Below are 20,184 nucleotides of genomic sequence, written 5' to 3'. Positions count from 1 at the left end.
TCAGATACATCCTTTAAGGTAGATGATTTGATGCTTAACTGCTTATAAAGTAACTAGTTAACACTTAATGACTAACATTAAAATGTGAGACAACTATTTAAACAATTACAGCATACTTTGAGTAATATATCCAAAGCTGGTAGAATCTCTTTTTATCTCCTTTTATTTGTCATTTTTTTTTAAATGAGGGCTCTTCTGAACCACATTAGTGACATCTGTCTCAGCGTTTTCAAATGAATGTAGCAGAATTGAAACTACAAAAATTGAGAATTAAATGCAAAAAATTTTCAGGAATAATTCTGAGAAGTTAGCTATATAAAATGCAAACTAGATCTGGGCATGGTGGCTTCCACCTGTAATACCAGCACCTGAGATGCAGAGGCAGAAAATGTATGCATATGAGGTAAGCCTGGGGTACTCTAAGTGAGTTCCAGGCCTGACTGGGCTACAGAGTCAGGTCCTGTCCCAAAAAAACAAAACTAATGGAACACTAACTAATGGAAATGGTTACACCAATGAAAGCATGAAACAATTCTTCAAAAGAGGAAGATATTTCCACCTGCCATCCCATGGATTGCTTCACCAATGAAGAGAAAATCTGCCTTACTGTGACAAACTTCCAGAGCAAAGTTAGGTTACATAACAAGCTGATCTGATGAATGATAAAATTTCTCATTGAAGAAAGTCAATATAACTTATGAAAGAGATTATAGCACTTTTTACTTTTCATTACTTGGGAGTTAGAATTTTCCTTAAATAATACTAGTAATAATTCTTCAAGTATTCAATCTACAAAACCCATATTTGTTTGTTTATATGTGTTCCTGTAATTAATGAATATCAAGTACTCATTACCTTGTGAATATTCAATCTCAGGATTGTATTTTAGGTTACTCTTTCTTTTTCCTTCCTTCCTTCCTTCCTTCCTTCCTTCCTTTTTCTTTTTTTGTAAGACAGGCTCTCATTTTATAGCCCTGGCTAGCCTGAAATTTGCTTTGTAGAACAAGCTGTCCTCATGTTCACAGAGATCTGTTTCTACCTCCCAAGTGCTGGGATTAAAGATGTGTGTCATAATGCCCAGACTACTCTATGTTTCATTAAATGAGAGTGGTTTCATTAGTAAAAATCTATTTAATCGCAATATTTAATTTAATTCTTGATTATTTTATTTAGAACTTGAAATAATCCATAGATAAGTACTATAGCTCTCATTCTGGCAGTAAAGACAGGTTGAGAAGAGACGAATAATTTTTTCAAAGTCACACAAGTGACAAGTGACACAAATGGGTATTTTAGTCTTTTGTCTGGATGCAAATGTACAAACTTAGCACTAGATACTATCTTCTAGCAAGCTGCCTCACCCTGGAATTTTATCGCCAAGTATACAGATCACGGTACGACTGGCTTTCCTAACACTTTTACACTTTGCCTCTTCAAACAGAACAAAATGTACACTCACTCTCTGACTCTTCTTTAGATGACAGCCCTCTGTTGATACCTCAGGTGTTTCCTGCACAAACTGAGCACCTGAAGCAGAAAGGAACTGCGTTCCCTGGGCACACCTCCAGCAGTGAGTCCTAAAGTACCTAGCCATCTCCTTCCTCATTATTAGGTGCAGCTCACCTATAACTTCCTCTCTGTTCCTGAATATTAAACCCAAGTTTCATGTTATTTGCTTTTCCACCAAACATGAACTTCTTATAGTAAAATTTCCTTCATTACAACCTTCTGGAAGTCGTTGCTATCACATCCACCAGTACATCTGTTTCTCCCTGTTTCTGGACAATGTCTTTTACTATTTCTTAAAACCTTTTCACTTGTGGAGTCTATACCATTAGGCTTATTTTGTTCTGTTTATGATTCTGAGAATAGAGCCCAGGGCCTCACGTGTGCTGGCAAGTGCTCTATCACCAGGCTACACATCCAAATCCCAAATGCCTCTTCACTGTTCTCCATCCTTCACTTGGAATACATTAGGTCAAATTCTCTTCTCAGCCAAGACTTTACCAAAAAGTTCTCTGCTAGGCTGGGGAAGATGGCTCAGTCAGTAAAGTGCTTGCCTTACTAGCATGAGGACCTGAGTTCAATCTTCAGAGCCCATGTGAAAGCAAACAAAAGAAAATCCAGTGTTAACCCTGAGACTTCCTGGCAAGCCAGATTTGCCTATTTGGGGAATTTCAGCCCAGTGAGAGACTTTGTCTTAGAAAGAAGAAAGAAAGAAAGAAAGAAAGAGAGAGAGAGAGAGAGAGAGAGAGAGAGAGAGAGAGAGAGAGAGAGAGAGAGAGAGAGAGAGAGAGAGAGAAAGAAAGAGAAAGAAGGAAGGAAGGAAGGAAGGAAGGAAGGAAGGAAGGAAGGAAGGAAGGAAGGAAGGAGGAAGAAAGGAAGAAAGAAAGAAAGGCTCCTGAGAAACAACAGCCAAGAGCCAAGGTCCATCTCTGACCTCCACCAGAACTTGTGTTCATATATGCTCACACAAACATGTACTTGTATGTGTATACAGGAACACACACAAGAGTTTTTCTTTTCATAAAATTGCTCTGCATGTGTTGATTCTATATTAAGACTAGTAATTTCCATTAAGGAAATTCCACTTCAACTCATCTTTTGGGTACCTAAAAAAAAATAATATCAGCTTATTCTTCACTCTGTCTCTTCCCCAATCTATCACACATTTATGAAAGCCAGCAAGTAAGATTAATCCAATCATAGTAACTTTATATATGGATATAACATTCCCTGAACTCCTTGCAAAGACAGTGTAAACACCAAGAGTACTTAAGGACAGTTTCTAACAGTGGTTCCCAACTGCATAATTCAATAGTACTAATAGCTTCTACAGAAAACTTATTTAGATGTAATTCAATTTTTTATATCTGTATCATTTTCCTCATCTAACTTTAAATTTTATTACCTCTCATCAACTGATGGTTCCTTTTGCTGCAAATGAGGCTTGACTCCAAGCATTGGACGAATATTAGTTGATAAGGCTCTGATGGTGTAACTAATTTCATTCTCTCTTGTCACATCACTGTCATAGCCTATCATCAAATATAAATGTTACTAAGTAATAATAAGGTAATCAATTACATTCTTATAAATCCATCTTCTCCCAACAGTATAAAATAAATTGTTAAATCCATGTTACTAAATATGCAACTAGAAAAATTTATGTGAAGAATATTTAATAATATATACGATGTCTACTAATTATCACTAATTGCACATTACTGCAAAGATGAGTTCAGTTCTCTCATTGTTATTGCATATGTATATAAGTGCATAATTACACTAGTATACACCTTAAACTGTTAAGTATGGGTGGTTAAATTATTCATCCTGTTTTTTTTATAATTACTGGTATTACTGGCACATTAAGAAAATGAAAGTTATCTTAAAGTATAGAGCTCAATAACATAAAAGCTTTTAACAACACTTAAAATACAATTGGCTGTCTTACAAATGGTGAGTAATCTAAGTCATCAATATATGCCAGTCATTAATCACAAAAACAATTTTGTTGTAAAACTGACCCAAACACTGTTACTTATTTTTAACTTCTGTAGTTTAAATCAGTACAGCTGTTTTCCCTATACTTTTGTTTAAATGTTTTAAAATGGCATACCTCCATCTTCTTCGGAATCTATGTCAGATTCTTCACTGTCACATGACTTTTTCTCTCGACAGCTCTCCATTTCATTTGTCCATACCATTAACGACATATCTGCACCTCCCAGGGTAACCAGCATGCTGTCATCATAAGTCCAGCGAACATTTGTGACATGTGTGCTGTGAGCCACATACTTCTTAAACTTTCCAAATTTTCCCTGAAAATAAAACAAATTCAAACATTCTTCTTGTTTTTTGTTTGTTTGCTTTTTTGGAGACAGGGTTTCTCTGTCTAACAGCCCTGGCTGTCCTGGAACTCACTTTGTAGACCAGGCTGGCCTCACTCACTGATATCTGCCTGCCTCTGCCTCCCAAGTGCCGGGATTATAGCGTGCACTACCTCCACCTGCCCAAATTTGAATTCTAGCAAAGAAACTTTTGTTTTTAAAGTTTTACATATATATGTGTGTGTCTGTGTGTGTGTGTGTAATATGTAATATGTACATACACATTACACACACACACAATTATATTTCACTTCAATTCACTGTGCTTTCTTTGAAAAGTACTACATACACATAGTGTCTTTCTTTCTTTCATCCTTTGGTGTTCCACACCTGCTAAGTAGGCAATAGACACTCCAGTATAGAACTGTATTCTCCAGAACTGTATTTCCCTTTTACATACCAATAGAACTGTAAATTACAGACCCAGGAATGATTAATTATGTGAGTAAATTTGAGATTAATAAACTATAAGCAGGTTTTAAGTACACATGTTTACAAAGTTGTTAAAATAAAGTTTCTTAAATAATAAAGCATAGGGGTCAGGGAGATGGTTCAGCAGGAAAAGGTGCTTGCTGCCAAGTCTTATGATATAAGGAGTGTGCTCTAGAGGCCATACTGGAGAAGGAGAGAACCAACTTCAACAAGTATCCTCTGTGCCATGGTACACAGGTGCTCACGTATATACATCCATGTGTGCGTACACCCACCCATACTCCACATCCAAATAAGCAAACAAAACAAAACAATACAAAACAAAAAAACATGGAAACCTTTTTTGAAGTAAGTAAAACAAGCCGGATGGTGGTGGCATATGGCTTTAATCCCAGCACTCGGAAGGCAGAGGCAGGCGGATCTCTGTGAGTTCGAGACCAGCCTGGTCTACAAGAGCTAGTTCCAGGACAGCCTCCAAAGCCACAGAGAAACCCTGTCTCGAACCCCGCCCCCCAAAAAGTAAGTAAAACATAGTGAGTAGCAAAATCAGGGAGTTCTCCAGGGTGTATGTGGGGGGGGCAATGAAAATCAGAGGGCTGTTGAGATGGCTGAGCAGACAAAGGAACTTGCCACCAAATCCAGTGCCTGGAGTTTAATTCTCAGAACCACTTGGTGGAAGGGGAGAAGTGATTCTCCAGGCCCTGAGGCATATATGCCCCACAAATATTTGTTAATAAGGACTTTTTTTTTTAAGTTAAGGAGGAGGGATCTTGTCTTCAAAGCACAGAGTTTCTCTAAGATTGTTTGGTTCTTGCTACAGTGATTCTCCCCTTCCTCTCCTTCCTTCTCATTAGGGACCAAACAGGCTCGGTAAGCTCCATACTATGAAGTGAAATGCCCAGGTCTAGGATGTTCTTTTGAGTGCTTGAGTTCCCAATAAGTCGTTTTAAACCTATGTTCATATGAGGTTACCATGAACTAAAAATACCATGGTATGATCTTAGCATCCCACTTTAAATTCTGTTTATGTTCATATTGATGCTAGATTACAATATATAACTTAATTTGTGACAATTAGGATGTAAATTCACTTGTACTATATATATATATATATATGTATACATATATATTATATTTATAATAAGTTTTATTTTTGTAATAAGTGGGGCCTGATGTTTTAGTGTGAACAGAGGTTAGTAAAATAATGAATTGAACAATCAAACAACACAACCTAGGTTATGTAGTACTGTAAAGAATTTTTACTACCTAGTTTCAGAAAAAAAAATCACACTAAACAGTGTTATTTAATTTTATTTAAATATTTAATATTTAATTGCCTCCTTTTCTTTCTTTTTTTAGGGGGTGGTGAGACAGGGTTTCTTTGTGTGACAGTCCTGGCTGTCCTGTAACTCACTGGCTGGCCTCGAACTCATAGAGTTCTGTCTGCCTCTGCCTCCCAAGTACTGGGATTAAAAGCATGTGCCATCACCACCTAGCTTAATTGCCTTCTTTTCTAATGTAAAACCTACATTTATAAAGCTTATATTGACTACTAATGATATATATCTAAGTTATATTTATACTTTAATTATAAAATTCATTTAATAGTGATAAAATAAATGGTGAGCAAAGGATATCTATATATTTAATAATGAAAACCACTATACAATATAACAAAAAACAAGGCACTATACAATATATGATATGCAAACGAAGGCATAGTTTGGTACACTGTAATACTTATTTTAGATAAATATGATGCCAAGAATAGGAAACACAATTCCAAACCTCTGGTGATATAATATTACTTATTATGTATGCATCATTAATATTAAAACAATGAAATTTATATTATCATAATCATTTTTATTATAATAATCATTAGATAAGTTAAAGAAAAACACATACTTTAGCTGGGTATCTAAACAGCTTCACAAATCCCAAATCATCCCCTGTGGCTAGGACCATTTTGTCACTGGTGAGACAAGAGGCAGTTACGTCTGTGACTTCGCCAATTATAGGCCAAATTCCCTCACAACATAAACCAAGTACACTTGTCCATGATGCCCAACTAATTTTTTCCACCTAAAAGCATAAAAAAATGTTGTAAGTTTCTAATACTTAATATGCCAAGTATGAACATTTCTCTGTCACTGTATGAGTTTTAATAGGAAAATTGCTAAACCTTTATTTGGTTTTATAGTTCCTCTGCTCTACTGCCACGGAGAATTTGAACACAATATTATTCAAGACATACTTGCTATATACATACTATGTACCATAGCTGCAGAGCAACAGTGGTAAGTAAAACTGCTTCTTCCTGCAGATTAGCCCAAAACAATGCTTACTATGTATCTAAGTCTCTATTAATGTATCACAAACATGTTTTCCAAATTAAGAACTCGGAGAGCCTCTTTCTTTATTAAGTCCCTTTCACATTAAATTTGCTGAGCATCTCTTCCTAGGTGATACCAAATTAGTGAGATTATCAGACACAAGATGGAGAATCATTTTCTTTCCTTCCTCCCTCCCCATCTCTCCTCCATCCCCCTCCCCGACACTCATAGGTACCCACCGGAACAAACACATTAGGTACATGGGCTTCAAAAGAGGTCATACACACAGGACTTCAAAGGAGATGGCACATCCTCTATTACCAGGGGATGCTTCTTGTCCTTTGTGGACAGTGATTCAAATGCAGCTAAGTACACAAGTTTTTATGCCCCTTTTATTGTCTTTTTTCAGATAGGATCTCACTATATAAGTCCTGACTGGCCTAGAACTCACTGTGTAGACCAGGCTGGCCTTGAACTCATAGAGATCCATTTGCCTCTGCCTTCCAAGTTCTGGGATTAAAGGTGTGTGCCACCATGCCCAGATTCCTTCTTTTTTTAAAAAAAAAAGTCTCTCTTTCCTTTGCCCATCCAGGTATCTATGTAGCCCAGTAAAACAAACCTGCCCATAGACCTATCCAATGTGAGAATGGATGGCCATCACATAGCTAGGTGACGGGGAAGGGGCCTCAGCTTTCCAACCAATGTCAATCATACAAGCATCACTCCAACCATCACCATCATCCTACCTCCACACTGGGGATAGTTTGTTTTTTTCCTCTGGGAGCTTCAAAGAATAGCTGCTCTTTAGCACCAGTGTTGACCTGTAAAAGCTTTCCTTAAAAGAAAAAATTTAAAAGTTACAGACATATTAAAAACATATAAATACAAATATCATAAACCGGAACCAAGATTCCCAGAAAGAAAACAAAACATAACATGTGATAAACAACTCAGAGGTTGATCATAACTTGTATAATTCTCTAGGGAGAATGGAATGTTCTGGTCTGAAGACAAATTGTCACGTTTATCTTTAGTCCCTTAAGTAGTCATTTACTACTCACCTCTGCCTGGGACCTCGCATGCTTGTGACTATTAATAAGGTAAATCCTTTTAGAATACTCAGAACCCTAACTTCCACCAACCCAAAGACTAAAGTCTGCAAACAACATCTGAGGCCTTAGGCAGAGCTTCTTCTCTGCATAACTCATCTGCCAGGTCTAAAAGCAAATGTACTTTTAAGAGTCTTGATTTATAACCTTCCTTGCTTTATGATTTTTTTTTTGCATTTTTATAGAAGAACTTAAGTTTGAGGCCTGTATTTCAAGCCATTCAAGAGGCTGAGACTAGGGCAGTGGACTCACAAGTTCAAGGACTGCCTGGACTACACAATGAATTCAAGGCAAACCTATGGGATTAAGTGAGACCCTGTCTGAAAGTGGAAAATCAGAAATGAGCTAGGGATATAGCTCAGGTATAGCACTTGCCTAGCATGTGCAAGGTCCTAGGCCAGCTTCCTCTATAGTGAATATATTAACATCATTGCATTCTCTTAATTCCCATGTAACTAAATAATTTCATTAACAAAAGACTTATTTTATGTAGGTAGATAGATTAAAACTATTTTAGTTGCTATGCACATTAGAAAGATACTTGAAACAATTTTTTGTTAAAATTCCTTCCAATTTTTAAAAATTGTACTTTTTAAAATTAAATTTTAAAATTATAAACAGTTTAAGGATATTTGAGAAATCTTAATTTATAATATGAACTTTACAAAATTGAACATGTGAGATATCCTTTAAATAGGGTATTTAAAATATGTAACATTTGTCTGAACTTTTCAAAGTGTTATATGCTAGGTTTCTGCAAAGAAGTATTCATTAAATAGTATGCCATGAGATTATGATGATTTTTGAAAACATATAGTATATTAAGTCATGGCAGAATTGCTTTTTAAAAATCTTCACTAACATTTCTATTTCCAAATTTGAAATGTGTAAAATTTTAACTGACAAAAATCAGGACATTAAAAACCAATTTCTTTCTCATATAAAATTTATACTTCAAAATTAACTTCTTAACACCTACTGTACTCTCATTTGAATGACATTAGATGAATTACTGAAAAGTCTAAACTTCTACAGTGTTCACCTTGGGCTGCCATTGTCTGCTCCTGTAAAGGGCTATACTAGAGCGCATGACGCTCTTACAGTAGTAAGTTACGTAAAGTCTTACCTCTAGCGTCCCAGTCAATGTGGGTTATGTAGCTGGTAGCTCCTTTGCATATCCCCACTCGTTTACTACTCATCACATTGTATATGTCTATAAAGCTGTCATGGGATGCCACAGCTAGGTATTTCCCAGAACCTACAACAGAAACATTTGCTTAGCATTTCCTACCTGTGGGAGGAGTTTTAACTCTGCAACTAGAGGTAGCTTTGCTTGTCTTTTTGGGGAAATCTTAAGTGTCTCATAAGTTATATGATAATCAGACATAAATGTTGATATCAAATGACAATATATTTCAAGAACATTAATAACAAAATGAAGTAAATTTTCTTAGTGTGCACATTAGTTTAGTGGACAGCAAATTTTTAAGAGTTATGTATCATCCAATTTTGATACAATCAATCCTTCCAAAATAATCCTGCTAAGTTTAGCGGGGAGGGGGGGACCCCTAAATCAACATAAGAAATTTTGTCTTATCATTAGTAATTCCTATATTGTAGTCAGCTCTGTAGTAGACAATGAATCAAAGGAATGGGTGACATAAAACTTATACAATTTCAAAAGCATTATTGTATCAAAAAGTAGTTATCTGGCTGCTTTTATTGACAAACCTGAAAACTAAAGTACACCTAAAGTGCCCTGGCCTCAGGTCATTTGAAACATTAGTGGCATAAGGATTAAGATTAAACAAACATTTACACCTGGCAAGTACCTCACCCCGCCTACCTAATCTAAAAGTAAAATTCTGGGGCGGAGAGATGGTCAGTGGTAAGAGTGCTTGCAATGAAAACATGAGGGTTTAAGTTTAGATCTTCACACCCATGTAAAAATCTGGGCATGACTACACTCTGTGATCCCAATACTGTTGTGGATAGAGATAGGACTGTTGACCTTGCCAGGTAGCCTAGCTTCAGGTTCAGTAAGGGTCCTTGTCATAAAGGACTAAAGTGGATGATGATTGAGCAGGACACCTAACTCTATGAGTATACACAACATGCATGCACATATACTACAAACTGAAAAACCACACACACACACACACACACACACACACACACACACACACACACACACACACACACACACACACACACACACACACACTGGGTGTGTGAGAAAGAGACAGTATGGTCTGAGGTAAAATAAGTTAGAAAATTATTACACGTTGATCCATTTACTCACTGCCAGACTGATGCTAATAATTAAATACATCTAATGCAATCTCACCAGGTGAAAACTGGATATCTGAAATAATATCTTTTCTGTGGTGAAAGGACACAAGATCCTCTAGAGTGTCTGCATTTGCCATTAAGAAGCTTCCGTCATTGAGACCTACAGCTAAAGCTTTTCCATCGGGGGAGAAACAGCAGCACCTCCCACCTGAAAGAGAAGGAAAGCATCAGGGAATTGCTTGTCACATATACATGTTTAGAGTATGTGCTTTAAGGACCTTAAATTATACAGATTTATTTATTACAGCCTCAAATCAACATACAAAGAAGTCAAGAAATTCTGTTAAAACAAACAAGCTTCTAACCTCAAACAAAAACATTCTGTCATTTAATTTAACAGAAAGGAGATAAAAAGAAAGATAATTTGTAACTAATAAAAGCCAATTACCTAAGTGAAGATTAGGAGTGGGGGTGGGAGACAAGGACTATCTTTGAATGTTCTATTTAATCAAAATTTTAAAAATGAGGCCATCTTTATAAAAATTCCTCAAAATTAAAAAGATACTAGACAATTATTAATATATGAAGACCTGTTTTGAAACTATGTAATATTGTTTATTATTAATGATGTTACTACTCATTTCAAAAGGGGTCAGAGCTACACTGATAAATAGATACTAATGGGCTTATCCTAACAGCAAGATATGTGGCAAGCATAGGCAAAACCCTAAAGCTTTTGGTACTAGCATGCATTCTGAAGGGTAGGGTGAAGCTGTTCCAGAATGAAAAATCAGACTGAACTGGAATAAGTAATCATCTAACTATCAAGCGCACATTGGTAATGAAGAAATCTAGGAATGACTGCTGCAATTTAAGAGTCAAGGCACAGTGATGATTAAGAGGAAGGTGAGAGCAGTGTAAGGAACAGAAATGGACAAGTATGGAGACAGACCGGGTGAGACCCGAGTAAGGGATGTGGAGTAAGAGAAAAAGACAAAGGTCCAGATCAAACAGTGATGTCATTCACTGAGACGAGTACATGTGTTATGTGTCCCCTTACTTAAGGATGCGGAGAAGAAACTCAATGGAAGACATGATGAAAGCCATCTGACATATATTAACACTTCTCGAGAGAAAAAGCTAGGGATACAAACAGGGAAGACAACAGTGTGCAGGTGGTGGTTATAATCACAAATCTGGATAGAACTTGTTTAATTACCAGCCAACCTCAAATCCATACTTCTTGTCCCTGCTATAGGATATTAAACTGAATCCTGTAGTTACTTTTGTCAGCCCTCTTGATGTTGGCCAAGAATGGTACTGTGACAGGAAAGCCATTAATAAAAGACTCCAGAGATGACACAGTGACCTCCTTTGGGAACTTTCCACAAGCACTGTCCAGGAAGCCCAAATTGCTACTTGAGATGACATAGCTAAAACCTGTTATCCTGTGACCTGAGCCTCTCACCAAGACTGTGTCAGTTAGTTTGTCAACTCGACACAAGCTAGAGTCATCCAAGGAGATGGAACTTCACCTGAGAAGATGCTGCCATCAGACTGACTTGTGTGCAAGCCTGTGGGGCATTTCCTTCAGTTCCTGCTCTATCCTTCTTGATGGACCCCAGCTGTGAGCAGAAATAAACCCCTTTATCTCCAGGTTGCTGTTGGTCATGGTCTTTATCACTGTAATAGAAACCAGACTAGGACAAGAACTGGACTTGATGGGTCAGGGCTGCTCCTATTTACATGACTGATTTGCATGGCCCTTAGCTGCATTGTAGAAATTTTACAACTGGAAATTGCATGCACAATGGGGCTCATATGATCCCAATACTGCATAGCAGCCAATGTGGACTGCCCTCTTTTTACATGGTATGAATTACATGCCAGGAAACAAAGCAGCTCAAGGCAACCACATAAGGACTTTAAACTGCAGACATCTTCCCACAGCCTTATACTGCAGATAGTATTCTAACTCAGTGTGCTGACCTTTGCCACATACTCAAAACACTATTCTTCCTATTACTAATTCCTTCCCCACTAATGCAGTCGCTGGTCCACCACCACAGGGGAACTGCAAGGCCCAAACAGAAGAAAGGGACTTTGCATCTTTCTTCTAGAGCAGTGGGGCCAGCAGATGGATTTATAGGAATTAAGGTGGGGCTGTGGCTGACTGTGATATCACATTAGAAGCTTTCCTAGACTAGCCACTAAAACGATGAAGAACTGATACGGAATCCGTAAGGTTAGGATAGTTTTAATAGATTAACGCCAGCCAACAGCAAGCCAGAGCGTACCAAAAGCAGCAAGGCAAGGGAAGCAAGAGAGAGCGAGCCATGTGCCTTGTCTGTTCCTTTAAACCCTATCCCATGTCACCCGGGCACACCTGTAGCCACCTCGTGGTTAAGGTTTCTCCCTACAATTCCCCTTTTAGTCTAAAATAGGATTAAAACTAAACAGTGTGGATTAGTATTTTTCGCTGGTGTAAGAAGGGACTTTGAGAGCCCATCCCACGTGAAGGGATGCACTCTTGGCCTGGACACATTGGGGAGGGCTCAGGCCTGACCCAGGATGATGTGGTGGACTTTGAGGAGCCCCGTCGAGGGCCCTACCCTGCCTAGGGAGTGGAGGGTGGATGGGGTGGGGGGTGGGGAAAAGGCTAGGGGGGAGGGTTGGAGGGGAAGGGAGGGAGAAGGGATTGACATGTGAAGCAAGCTTGTTCATAATTTGAACTAATAAAAATTAACTACAAAAAAAAACACAGAATATCCCTACAGATCCTGAGAAACACTAGACACATAATAAAGCTGTGACAAATTACAAAAAACAAAACAGTGTAAAGTATCCAAAATTAACAATCATAAAGGTGAAATACAAGAAGATACAATAATCTGCTATGTCACATCCTAACTACGTCTATTTCAGCCAAACCCTAAAGTCTTCTGAAAAGAGGTGTCCAAGCCTGAACACCTCCTTCCAATCCCAACCATAAACAATAGGAAGCTATCCCTAATTAGGTATAAACTATCCTAAGTGACAACAATGGGGAAAGGGGGCGTGGTTACGGTGTCTCCCTACTAGCCACGCTCCACATATTCTTGAAAACTCCTTCACCATTGACAGGAGGCACAGAGTGTAGTGGCATCAAGGCCCTCTCCTCGAAAGAGATCTGAATTTCACCCTGGGGAGGCCTTTATGTTCGTTCCTCTTTCATTGTCAATTGTCCCTACAGGGTACATCTGCTTTCTTCACTTGTTCCTTTTATACCCTCCAGAATCTTCTCTTATGACTTTAGTAATTAACTGCCTCTTAGAAATTATCACTTTGTGCCCTTTGGACTGAGCAGTGTGAGTCCCAGTCAACAGGAAATGAAATGCCAGTAATTGAAGGCACACACAGCACCACAAACAGCCAAGTTATCTCCAGCTGCTGACTGCGATGATGTTTACTTAAGGCCTTAGGGATCCCCGAGTGGGGGGTGGTGTGCTGCTGCCCTATGAACACTGTGATGGTTACAGGAAAGCTGATTTGCAAGAGATTCTGAATGCATGAATTGTGTACAGAGAGAAGCAACCAGCTCAGGTTGTTAAAGCTTCCACAGCAAGTGTAACAGAATTCACGATACCCCATGGTCCATAAACATTAAACACTAATTTAACTTTGTGGATAAATTATAATGTCAATTTAAATTATGCAGCTTCAGCACATTTCTTCTATGGAAACTGGGGCACTGAATGGGGAAACTCTGAAATTGTGAATGTGCACATTTGGTTGGACTCTGACAAGATCCAGATCTCAAACTTCTACGTAATTTTAAGACTCCCTTGCCAACACACATAGTTTGCTTCTCTCTGCATCTGAGAAATCTGACCTGGAGCAGCTGCCTTGTAAAGAAATGTTCATCTTTCTGAAGAACTCTCAGAACCACCCTGGGTTGTCTGACACTAGACTCATAGCTTGGGTCAAAATATAGCAGTCTAGAGCAGTGGTTATCAACCTCTGGGTCATGACCCCTTTGGGGCCAAATGACCCTTTCGCATGAGTCAAATATCAGATATCCTGCATATCAGATATTTATATTATGGTTCATAACAGTAGCAAATTACAGTTATGAAGTAGCAACAAAAATAATTTTATGGTTGGGGTGGTGGCACCACAACATGAAGAACTGTGTTAAAGGTAGCAGCATCAGGAAGGTTGAGAGCCACTGCTCTAGAGCAAAAATGGACAAAAAGATTTTCATGTTTGCAAGCTACAAAATAACCATTAAAACGGTTCACCTCTGCTATTGCAGTACAGCAACCCCAGATAATACTGCACAGAGGGCACAGCTGTGTCCAATTCAACTTATTCTCTGTTGAATGTGGTGGCTCAGTATAACTTTAGCACTCAGGAAGCTGAGGCAGGAGGGATAGACAAACAGAACAAAACATCCTTTAAAACCAGAAGAGGGGAAGAGGTGGGCTTAAGCTGATCCACAGGTTTGAAGCAGTATACAAAAACAGAGAACATTATGGGACTGTGCGAATGAAAAGGGTCCCTCACCCGAGAGTCCCCTTGAAGCCTCTTGCCAGAAGCAACACAGTGGATAATATTTTCTCTAAAAACTTTCAACATGGAAGCCGGGCAGTGGTGGCGCACACCTTTAAGCCCAGCACTCAGAAGGCAGAGGCGGGTGGATCTCTGTGAGTTCAAGGCCAGCCTGGTCTACAGATCAAGTTCCAGGACAGCCTCCAAAGCTACAGAGAAACCCTGTCTTGAAAAACCAAATAATAATAAAATAAATTTTAAAAACTTTAAAAAGTTTTCAACATAGGTACAATGTTTCTTTTATTTATAAATACTTTCAAATAAGAATGTTAAAATATCAATGAACTAAGTTTAAAGCCTAAGCCTAGATGACCTCAAATAAGGCTTTACTGTTTTCCCAGATGCCTCTGGGAATCTCAAGACTATTGCTTCTACCTTTCTACATCCATGTGACCTAAATGTTTACCTTATGGATTGTAATCTTGTTGGGTCCCTATAATTATAAAGGTTCTTAGCAACTCTTTGTACATAATAGCTTCAAACTCTCCAAAATGGTAGAACAAAGATACTGAAAAGACAATGAAGTGTGACTCTCTCTGAGAAGCCCAGACGCATGCTCTTAGGTATATCTTTCTTCCCAATTGCCCTTCTCCTAACCCCTGTGCTTGGAATCATGCTAAAATATCTTAATAAAACGCAACTCTACTTCATACTAGCCCCTCTTGAAAAATTTTTTTTTTCTGCAGCCAGAATGTGTGAAATCATTTGTGCCACATATTCATATACACTCCTTCCAATTTCCAGATCTTTCTAAGCCTGGTATTGTATATGCCATTTTGTTTCTGGAAACAGAGGCAGAGAGACAAAGCTCTACACTGTCATCCTTGGTAGCCTGAGAAATTATTTTCAGACACCTCCACTTGAGCAAACCCATGATTCTTGGCTTTGATGGAGAAAAAAATAATATTAAAATGAGCTAACAGTTTTAATAATGGATGGAGGACAGTTCATCAATAGAGATCTACAGAGATATGGGGCTACAAAAAGAGGGACGACATGGAATGAAGAAAGACATAGAATGACAGCAAGAATCCAAAAAAATAGAAATTCCATTAAAATTCAAAATTGATTATAATTAAAAACTAAACGTATAGGATACAGGAGCTTTTGTTTTGTTATTTGTTTTTGAGATGGGTTCTTATTGTACAGCCTAGACTAGCCTAAAACTTGAAATCATACCTCTACTGAAATTATAGGTGGCCAACAGCATACTAGCAAAAGAAGCTGTTAATGGGAACTTTCCAAAGGACAGGTAAATATTCAGAATACATTCATTTCTCAGACTTTTAAGAATATACACATTAAGCCATATTGTGTATCTATACTTTTATTTATTCTTTGATTGTTATAAAATTGAGTCATTTTCGAATTTTTTTCTTATGAGAGTCCCACTTCTATCACTGTCTCGAAATTAACTCAGCATGACATCAGTAATCTTATATTAATTTAACAAGTTGTCACAAATACCACCAGATGTTATGGCTCACATTCTTAATCCCAACACTCAGGAGACAGAGGGGTGGATCTCTGTGAATTTGAGGCTGGCCTGATCTATACAGAGTTTGAGGCCAGCTAATAAGACACAGTGAGATTTTGTCTCAAAAAAAGAAAAAGTTCATACATATCCCTTTCAAATTAGGAAAACCAATTTCCCCTCTTGAATAAAATAAAGATAACTAAGTAAGAATATTTAAACCCAAAAGTACAGAATCACAAGTTCTGCTTATAACCTAATGCAAAGAAGTACTCCTAGTAGGAGCCTCTAGCCTGGCAGACAAATTTTCAACATTAACACAAAATAAAAGGTCACAAACTCAGGAGGCATAAAGCAGGGAGGATCCAAGTAAACTCAGACACATGTCCAATGCTGTTAAACTAGAGAACTGTAAGAAAAAGCAAAAGAGAGCAGTGGAACCTGAGTAATGTCATCTACACCAAGAGCTCCAGAAGCAATTACTAGAATTCAAAACTATCAAAATAAGTTCATACAACTGGACCAGTGGGGGCAATACTTCACTCCAATCAGTATTATACTGTTAAAGAGAAGTTAAGCAACAAACAAGTTAAGTTCAAAACTGAATAAAATCACCCTGTCTTGGACCTCTCCATGACCCTGCCCATGGAATATCAGCCCAAGGAAGACGAGGGAATTTCCAACAATTCTTTACAAGAGAAACTCTATGGCTATTTGTGAATGTCAGAAGATTGTGACAGCTTAATCTTTGTTCAAGTCTGAAAACCTCTTACCCTTTTTCAGTTTCCGGACTGCCAACATACAGTGACTAGGGGAGAGATCCCATATCCTTAAGGTTCTATCGTCACTCACAGTAGCGCAGATGGGCAGATAAGGGTGTGTGGCCAAACCCCACACCTCTCCTTCCATGTGTCCCTGTAATGAAAACACAGTTCCTCTCAGCGTAACCTGAAAATAAAGGAATTAGATAAGGCCCTCCACAGAACAGCTCACCAGTGAAAATGATAAAAATGATTCTAAATTCAGTAAAGCCCTGACATGGTTCCAAGGAAATAGAACAAATGAAGAAAAATTTACTAAAGAAAACCTGATGGAATTTGGTCAAAATAGTGATGGCATATGTACTGGATTCCAGTCCCTATTCCCAGGACCCAACTCATCCACATGGAAACCAGCACAGACTCTTGCAACCAAGAACACCTGGCTTTGTCCCCAACTCCTGGTTGGAGGGCCAGCTTCCCAGGATGGACAGTGTATCAGTTTCTCATCCTGACCCAGCTGCCTGTTGGAGGATAAATGCTTGATGTGCACAGCTGACAACTGGAAGCTTTTCACCCAGTTCCTATTCCAGATGTCAACTCTACCTTGAGTACAGAGCTACTGACAATAATGAAGCCCCATTGGAACTCAAGAAGACCTGGTATCACCGTCTCTTCTTCTACTATATGCATTTACTTCCTAAAGCCTGCAAGATCCAGAAGTCTTCTCCTGCTCTTATACTCAACTCCAGAGACCTGACTCTGAGATTTTACCTCTGGGCAAACTGACTGGTCTATGTTTTCTATTAGCATACCATCCCAGTTTACCAAACTCCTCCCAATTCACTTCATCACAGCCTCCACTGTTCTTGAGAGCACCTTTAGAGATGATTGTTTTCTGTGTTCTTCTACAAAGTCAGTTTCTTTAAGAAGAGATTAGGAGCTTTTTTTCCCCTCTGCCTTTCTTCTTAAGCATTTTATAAAACCTGATACCACAACCAGCTAATAAAAATACAAAGGAATAGCCCTTCTAACCAGGAGTACTAAAATATTATATGATACGTTAGCAAACAGAATCCATCACATGTAAAAACAATTATACGCTGCAACCAGGAAAGCAAGGTTGTCAAACCTCAAAAGCAATCAATGTAATTAGCATTGCAGAGTGAAAATCAAACACCATGAGCATCTTTTTGTTTTTGTTTCTGTTTTTGTTTTTCGAGACAGGGTTTCTCTGTGTAGCTTTGGAGCCTATCTTGGCACTCGCTCTAGAGACCAGGCTGGCCTTGAACTCACAGAGATCCGCCTGCCTCTGCCTCCCGAGTGCTGGGACTAAAAGCATGGACCACCAATGCCCAGCTCACCATGAGCATCTTAATAGACACAGTGAACACATCTGACAAATCCCTCCTGGCCCATGATTTAAACCACTCAATAAAGTAGAAATTAATCTTCTCTGTATCGTTTCAGTTTTAGTAATGTGCTGTCAAAGTGAGCACTAAAGTAGAAATTAAATCATGATTCCCCATCTTAGTAAAGAGCATTTGTGAAAAACCTAAAGTTTCATTATGAAAAACCTACATGCCCATACTACCATTACCCAGGAATCTGAGGCAGGAGGATAGCTGCAAATTCAAGGCCAGCTTAATCTTTATAGTGAATTCCAGGCAAGCTAGGACAACCTATAAAACTATGTCTCAAAATAAGAAAGGAAGGAAAGGAGGGAGGGAGGAAGGCAGTATCCTACAGTTAACATCATACTTAATGGTGGAAAACTTAAAGCTATCCTAGACCAGGAATAAATGCAATAACATCTGCTCTCACTGTTTATATTCAATGTTACACTCAAAGTTTTAGCCAGGGCAAAAAGTCAAGAAAAAGAATAAACAGCCAACCAGAACTGACATGAGGAAGTGAATCAGTTATTTACAGATGATATGATCTTGTACATAAAAAAATGGTAAAGAATCTACTGCAACATTGTTAGAACTAATAAGTGAAATTAGCAAGTCTATAGGGCCTAAGTTTCCATTCACGGGATGTATACAAAATCAACTGCACTAACTAACTATATACTAACAAAGTACAATCTGAAATAAATAAGAAAATTCTGTTTAAAATAGCATTAAAAATCGGAAAAAGTTTAAAAAAATAAGACTTGTACAGTGAAAAACAGAGAACCTTGCTCACAGAGATCGTAGTGACTGAAGAGCTATTTTGTGTTCATGAGAACTTGATCCCATTAGGACAGATACCCAGACTGATCTACAGACAGCACTCCTACAATTACTGCTGTCTTTTAACATCCTGTTAGGGATACACACTCCCATACTTTTCAGATAATATAATTTTGTGTCTTTTATATTTCTATCATGGAGAGTGTCTCAACATTTTCTTCCTTTCTCTTCTAGGTACTTTTTAAAAAGAAGATTTTGTAAAAAAAAAAATCTTATCAAAGTATGGATTATAATCATACAGAATTTATAATTTATTTAGATCTATATATCTATTAAAATTTCATAATTTTCTTAGTGTAGGTCTTCCATATTTTAGCTATAAAATTCCTAGTTATTGGACTAACGAGTGGGAAGGATCAGACAATGAAGGTACACACCCCCAAGCCTGACAATCTGATTTTGGTTCCTAGATCCCATGGTGGAAGAAGAGAACTAACTCCCCAAGTTATCCTCTGACGTCCGCACACATGCCATGGCATGTACACTGCCCCTCAAATCAATGAATACATGTAAAAATAATAAAATAATATAAACACTGATTATTGTATAGTTTTATTTTATGGACAGTATTTTGTGTAATAGTTTATTCATATTGCTACTTAGAAACACCACTAATTTATTTATGTTCATTTTTAAACTCATCATATTACAGAGGCCTTCTATCAGTTTTAATAATTTTTCAATTTATTACCTCAATATCCAAGGTATATAGCTGTTATAGCCAAAATTACTACTTTTTTTTTTTTTTACTTATTTCCAACAATTAAACCTTTGCTTGATTTGTTTCACTGGATTTACTAAGCCTTTACCTACACATTTAGACAATAATAGCTAAGGCAAGGCTATCTATCATGAACCCAATGTCAGGTAGCTAAAAAGACATTAAAATCAATATAAAAAATTAGTAAGATGGGTTGGGATGTGACTCAGTGGTTGAGTATATATTCAGTGTGCACAAGACCCTGGCCTAAATGCCTATCACCATTTTTTAAGAAGACCGTATTGAGAACAATTTTACTTAGGCCATCAGGACAGCATCCACACTTTAGGTTACTATGTAAGC

General features: G+C 37.9%; 1 protein-coding gene across 4 annotated transcripts in view; it reads right to left on the bottom strand.

Annotated features, from left to right (window-relative positions):
* Eml5 (EMAP like 5) overlaps positions 1-20,184 on the bottom strand; it is a 112,910-nt gene that overhangs the window by 30,827 nt on the left and 61,899 nt on the right. For all 4 annotated transcript variants that reach the window (XM_027419615.2, XM_027419617.2, XM_027419613.2 and 1 more), the window contains exons 21-27: positions 16,900-17,041; positions 10,118-10,270; positions 8,897-9,028; positions 7,408-7,496; positions 6,234-6,410; positions 3,623-3,824; positions 2,912-3,038 (exon numbers count right to left, since the gene is read on the bottom strand). In XM_027419615.2, coding sequence (XP_027275416.1) covers positions 2,912-3,038; positions 3,623-3,824; positions 6,234-6,410; positions 7,408-7,496; positions 8,897-9,028; positions 10,118-10,270; positions 16,900-17,041 — 1,022 coding nt within the window. The remainder of the gene's footprint in view (positions 1-2,911; positions 3,039-3,622; positions 3,825-6,233; positions 6,411-7,407; positions 7,497-8,896; positions 9,029-10,117; positions 10,271-16,899; positions 17,042-20,184) is intronic.

This window comes from Cricetulus griseus, chromosome 5 (assembly GCF_003668045.3).
Source record: "Cricetulus griseus strain 17A/GY chromosome 5, alternate assembly CriGri-PICRH-1.0, whole genome shotgun sequence".
Lineage (NCBI taxonomy): Eukaryota > Metazoa > Chordata > Mammalia > Rodentia > Cricetidae > Cricetulus > Cricetulus griseus.
Note: the sequence above shows the minus strand (reverse complement) of the source record. Positions and strands in the feature narration are given on the sequence as shown.